The sequence below is a fragment of the Pieris rapae genome, chromosome Z, assembly GCF_905147795.1.
Source record: "Pieris rapae chromosome Z, ilPieRapa1.1, whole genome shotgun sequence".
NCBI lineage: Eukaryota > Metazoa > Arthropoda > Insecta > Lepidoptera > Pieridae > Pieris > Pieris rapae.
The window spans coordinates 6,966,056-6,972,674 of record NC_059534.1 but is presented as its reverse complement, the minus strand read 5'-3'; the positions used below and the strand labels follow the sequence as shown (position 1 = coordinate 6,972,674).

The 6,619-nt window shown below is 35.9% G+C and overlaps 1 protein-coding gene across 2 annotated transcripts in view; it reads left to right on the top strand.

Moving 5' to 3' along the window:
* The first annotated feature begins 1,384 nt into the window (after nucleotides 1-1,384).
* The window catches only part of LOC111000678 (protein bric-a-brac 1), a 152,271-nt gene continuing 147,036 nt past the window's right edge, over nucleotides 1,385-6,619 (top strand). For both annotated transcript variants that reach the window (XM_022270234.2, XM_022270226.2), the window contains exon 1: nucleotides 1,385-2,139. In XM_022270234.2, the coding sequence (XP_022125926.1) occupies nucleotides 1,465-2,139 (675 nt within the window). In that variant the 5' untranslated portion in view covers nucleotides 1,385-1,464. The remainder of the gene's footprint in view (nucleotides 2,140-6,619) is intronic.

The following is a 6,619-nucleotide window of genomic DNA, read 5'->3' as shown; positions in this document are numbered from 1 at the left end:
CTCAAAGTTAAAAATCAAGGGCGTACAAAAGAACTGGCAAATATTTCTCCGCTAAAAACAGTTAACAAGGGCAAGGCAACATTTGGCGAATTGAGATATTGAATCAAAATATAGTAAACTAATTCTTAGCGGATAGCACACACGATTTAGTGACAGGCATATTACAAAGTCAAGAGATTAATTTTTATACATTTTTACGTTTAGTCAATGTTATTTAGTACATTTTATAGCGAATTCAGAACTGAACGTCGTCCGTAATACCATGACGCACGTTCACGCGTGACCTTTTACGTGGTTAATATTCAAAGTATTTGGCGGATGACAAAGATAATAGAATCACCGATACTAAAATAGTTTTAGAAAATTTAGAGACTGTCTGTTGTTTTTGGTATGTGTTTTGTTAACATGAAATGCTGGGAACACGAAAATGTTTGGCCCTATACTTAGGGCAGGATTCAAACAAGGAAACGATATGACGTCACAGCATGGAAGTCCGGATCAGTAATGTTTGCCCAGGGCTCATTACTGTGGTTTACTTGAAAGTTAAAGCTGAATGTATAGACTTGAATTTAATTATATTGTATTGTAATATCTGCACCGCATTTCTGAATCAACTGCCTAATGTTTCCTCCACAGTATACATTTAAATACTTTAAAGTCTTCAATATATCTATTTTACTGAATATATACCTAGTTGCAATGCTAGATTGAGAAGCAATCAACCTTCTTAAGAAACAATACATTCATAGTCCATAATTTTATTTTATTTATTTAATTTTAGTAAAAGTTATTTTTATTCTAAATTAATTGATGTATATAAGTAGAGAGTCTTACCTAGATTTCTATGAATAGAGATTCTTTGCCATAAAATGATAAATTGAACTGGTAATGCTTATAATGTATATAGTTTTCAGCCATCTAGAGATGAGTCTCCCACACATTTATTAGGTTTTTTTAATAAGGTTTTTAAGGTTATTAATATCTAAGATAGGAAACTTGATAAATAACTTCAATAAACCATAGATATATAAAAGTGTATCGTTGCTGAGGTAAAGAAAAAAAAATCATATTCAACATCAAAACAATAAATATGGAAAATACTCGATTGATTGATGTCTTTTCATAAATTCGTAATAATAAGTAATTAATATGTAGGTTTGCGTACATAAATCATGAGCAGTATACTTTCTAGCAGCAAGCAGAAGAGAAGTTGCGCGGGCGCTTCGCGATCGATGCGGCGGCGGCGGCTGGAAGCGGCGGCGTGCGGGGGCGGGCGGGCGTGGCGAGAGGCGGCGCGCGGCGGCCATTCGCTTGCCGCTCGGCCCGCCCTCGCGCCGCCCCGCGCCACCCCGCACGGCCCTCGTCGCTCAGTGCTTCGCGAGCCCTCGTCGCCGACGCTTGCGTCTCACACGACACGTTCACGACGCGTTCCGTTGCAGATGCGAGTTACCTATTACTAAAGCGATGCCGGCCGAGGAAGAACCCGTGGCCATGGACGCCAGGGACCCACCCGGCTCGCCCCAGCAATTCTGCCTGCGGTGGAATAATTATCAATCCAACCTCACGAGTTGTTTTGACCAGCTGTTTCAAACAGAAACTTTGGTGGACGTTACGCTCGCTTGCGATGGGAGGAAACTCAAGGCCCACAAAGTTGTGTTGTCGGCTTGCAGCCCCTACTTCCAGAGCTTGTTTATGGACAATCCCAGTGAGCATCCCATCGTGATATTACGCGACATAATGTATAGCGATCTGAAGGCAGTGGTGGAGTTCATGTACCGTGGGGAGATAAACGTGTCGCAGGAGCAGATTACTGGCTTGCTGAAAGTGGCCGAAACCTTAAAAGTGAGAGGATTGACAGACGTCAACGGGGAACAAGCCGTGCTGCGAGCTGAGACTGCCCAGAGAGAGATGGAGGCCCGGGCCCAAAAGCGACCAATGGACGACGCGGTGACAATCCCATCCAAGGTCCGCAGAAGGGGCTCGGACGTCGAGCGCAGCCCGAGGCAGAGCCCTCGCGAGTCCCCGTCGACACCAGCCGACCTTCTGCCCCCGCCGGACGTCAGCGTGCCCATGCCCATCCATGGCGACGACGCGGACATTAGACCAGGCATCGCTGAAATGATCCGTGAGGAAGAAAGGGTGAGTCCAATGTTCTAAAACTTTTTCCCGCCGTTTTCGCCCCGCCCCGCGTCTCCTACCCTTTAAACTGCGCATCTTTTAAAACGTAATTTTGTGTGTAATTCCAAAATACGATTACTTTGATGTAATATTGTAATGTCATGTTCCATATGATTTCGTGAACGTAAATTGATGACTCAAATACGACCGTTAGATATTGTTTGACCCGATTTTTTTAATTTACTTGTCTGTGTAAAATAATGTTTCCATGTACATTTCAAATTATAAAATTATTTATATTGTTCGCGTGTAATTATAATAATACATACTAAGTTGCAACTAATAACTTGTTAACTTAGTTTAATTGTTGCAACTGCAACTTCGGTTTGCATATTTATTGTAGTGTAGCGTATTGGGTAATAAACCTTACGTCATCGACTTAAAGCACAAAATCTCTTAAATAGGCGTAACGCGGAGTTCAGCTGTTGTAAGACTAGGGAGCGTCTCGGACCGAGTGTCAAGGAACTGATAAATGAACTGCGCTCAGAATTTATGGAGGCGCATAGATCTTGAATAATTAATTATCGGATAAAATTTTTAATATTTTTATGATATATAAAATGAAAAAAAAAATTATATTAATTTCAATTTGTTGATTTAATAAGGTGGTTAATATAAAACGTGTTATTAACAAATATTATGGTGTTGTTTGATAAAGATATTTTCGAATTATATTAATTTTTCAATTTCTTAATTAAATTCGATAAGTAAAAGTAGAATAACGGTAAAACAATTAATATTAAACAGTTTATAAAAATAAAGAATTATGTTTAAAGGTCAACCGTAAAGTTCATACAATATGCATACATTTTAAATGAAATTAATTCTAATACGTTTTTATTAAAATCTATCTATAAATACAGCAACTGATGCTATATATTTTATTTAAGTAGTAATTAACACTAAAACACTATTCTTAGTTAAATTTCCTGTCATATTCAAAACGGTTTTCAACTATTTGAAAGTTTATTATCAATTAGGTAAAGAAATATACGTTTTAAATAATGCTTATTATTGATACGGTTCTTATTAATATATTTATATCTTAATGTACTATTACGGAATTCTTATTAAGAATATAATAAGCCGCGTCCATTTTGAGTTGTTCAATGGGAGTTAACTTTGTTGCGCTACTTTTAACTTAAAGAGAATATTTTTTACTTCATTTTTTATAGATTTCCTTTTTGCGATACAAATGCTCATTTGGTTGTATTTAAAATTCTTTAATAAGGGTGTACTTATAAACGTGGATCAAAACGTATTTTTGTATCTAAACGAAAATTACGAAAGGTTTTCAAGAAAAAAAATGGACTGATATAGATACACTTTTATATAGACTAAAAATATTTAAAATCAATATAAATCGTGGCTATTTATTAAACGTTTTTTACGGTCAGTAACATGTGTTTTAAGATTTTTTCTAAGGTGGGCCACCATCTGTGTTTTCGAATCCATATCTGGATCTACGGGTCTTACGAGTTAGCTAAGACCATAAATTATACAATGACAATTGCAATTACAATTAATACATTTAAATTATATTTTTTTAACAGTAAAATTACCATTTGTGACAATAGTGACAACTATTATAACAATTATAAGCATAATTAATTTAATTATTGCGTAATATTTAAGCATTGTACTTAACTTAGGTAAAAAATAGTATTATCTGTTTTTTTTTTTCTTTTTCTCGTCTTATAATTATTAACAAAAAAAAACAATATAAGATAAACTGGAGGAATGATCGGCCAGACTGTGTCAAATACATTTTTAATATAGCGCCACCTATCGGACCCAAATGTAACCTCATTCAAATTTTCGACCCCCTTTTCCATCCCATACCAAGAGGGTTTTGTGTTTTGTTATATCTGCATATAAAATAACCATAAAAGTCCGGGTTCGCATTCAACTAAGGCTGAAATAATCCTAATATTAAAAGTGGTTATTAAGTAGGTACAATTCCTAATACCTACAAACTAATCAGTTTCCTTTCAGCGATAAATATTAATTATTAACTTTACTCCATTGTTCTAAAATTTTCCAACAAAGTGCTGTTCACACTGGTGCGTATTATGATAGTGCTAGACCTACTACTATTACTATTAAATAAGTAGTCAAGAAATATGTTAAGGTGAAGTTGAGGTATTTTAAAAATCGAATATGTCACGGTCTATTAAAGGCTACTCGATGAAGACAGCTAAATTTTTCTTGTAAGTCTTTTAACCGCTTTTTATCGTGATTTTAGGTATATTATAACCTATACGATGATAGGTGAAGCGCCCTCTAGTAACGCTCTGAGTAATATCGTATGGCACGACGTTAATCAAATACGTCATGTTTAAATATAGTCTCCAAATAACAATTCAAACAATATTGAAAAACTTAAAGAATGCTGCTTGCCTTACACTTATTTTCTGTCACTTTTACACATACGCGTTTTTCAGTAGATTAGACAAAGATGTTCGCTGCACCATTTGTTTATTTAGAATCGGCCCTCTACATTGAATCAACATTTGGGAACTGGGGCTGACGATTTCTTTGAATTGTTTTAAATTCGTATTTTAAATCGACCCTCCATTGAAATTTTAAATTATTTTCTTTCTTCCTACTAAATACAGATATAAAAATCATCGTCTTTATTGAAAGTTGCTTCAACTTATAAATATTGTATTATGAACTCGCCTTAGTTATTTTCACGACCTAAAATAAAGTGTAGCAACAAAAGCATATTGTTCGTTACAATTAGCAATACAATAAGCATAGATAAGCATCCATACACAATACTTTTCAATAATACGTTTAAGTCAGGTAGAAATTAGCATAGTAATGTCAAAATTTAAAATTTGAGCTTACAAAACACCTTTGCCTTATTCACTCTTTCACTCAGCACTGTCGGATAGGGCGCTTCCCTGTTAGTAAGGTAATGAAAGATTGGTCTACAGTAACTATAGTTCTTCTCAAAATCATGATAATCATTCTGTTTTCAAAATCTTAATTGGTCATAGTTTGTCCAATCAAACGCCAGGTTTCTGTCGGTTCCATCTCCTACCTCCTATGTAGTGTATATTGCACCGAAGGTTTTTGAGTGCAATATGCCGTTGATGTCCCGGTAGAATGCGATAGCGACCCCGGAGCCTCTGTAACGCGGCTTTGTAGGAATTTGTCGAGGTGTTTTAGTGGGTATTGTTCACCCAGACTCTGAATAGCAGAGATTTTGGTGTGGGTCGAGTCCCACATACCCCTGCAACTTTCTAGGGCATGGGATGCGCATGCAATCTACAAGCAAAGGTTTCTATCGGTTTAGATTCACCCAGGGGAGCGAACAGTCAGTCAACTCACTCTCCCTAGCTCATGCTTAAGGCAGGTTGGGTAGCCGTCCAGGATTTTTTATCAAGTTTTTGTACCCAGCTGAACCATCTGATCTCCAGCTTCTGGCAAACAACTGATGATGGTTCATGCTGTACCTTCGCGAGTCTTTTGTCAGCTATATGAACTCACAAGGCAATATTTCCGGTAGTGTCAAGAAAAATAGCATGGGCTTACTATATATTTGGGAAGATCCTGGCTAAAGCGACCGAAAACCCTGGGTTCAGGCTTTCCAGTTCCAACAATTTTGGTGCACCCCAATGGATTTTCCTATGTATGCATTATACTATTAGAATTTAGTATAAGTCAGCCACATTGTATCTATTATTTTAAATATAGTTTCATCTCTTTCAGTGAAATTCTGTTTACGATTTGTTTAAAAGAGACAGAGTACTTTAGTTTAAAATGTGTAAATATAGCAGTGGATTTTTATAAAAATGAGGAAAGAACAAGGTTTTTAACGATGGTATGTCGTTGAAGAAGTAAATTAAAACATTTATTTTTTATATTATCATCAAAATTAATTCAAAATTAGTTTCAAAGATTAAACTAGTCTTTGTATTATAATGCCTCGATAGATGAAAAAAGTATAATACTAATATAATCTTATCAGGGAGCGTTTAATGTTTCGAATGCTGTTAACACTAAATAAATAAATAAATCAGTGGCGCTACAACCATATTTAAATCTAATAGGCAAGTAGCTGATCAGTCTCCAGTGCCTGACACACATCGTCGACTTTTTGGGTCTAAGACATGTCGGATTCCTCACGATGTTTTCCTTCACCGTTCACGTCCATTGTTACAGCTGGGGTTCGAACCTACGACCTCAGGCATGAGAGTAGCACGCTGAAGCCACTAGGCCAACACTACCCTTAACACTAAACAAATTCTATTGTTACTAAATTTAATAAATACATTGTATAAATTAAAAATGAACGGGCTTTAATAGTATAATAGGAATATTCAATGGATTCAAATGATCATTCTTAATGCCCTTAATAGAACTGTTCTGTCTTACAACGCCTTCTGAGTTGGTAGCTTATGCAGGAATTGTTATATATAATATTTATTGT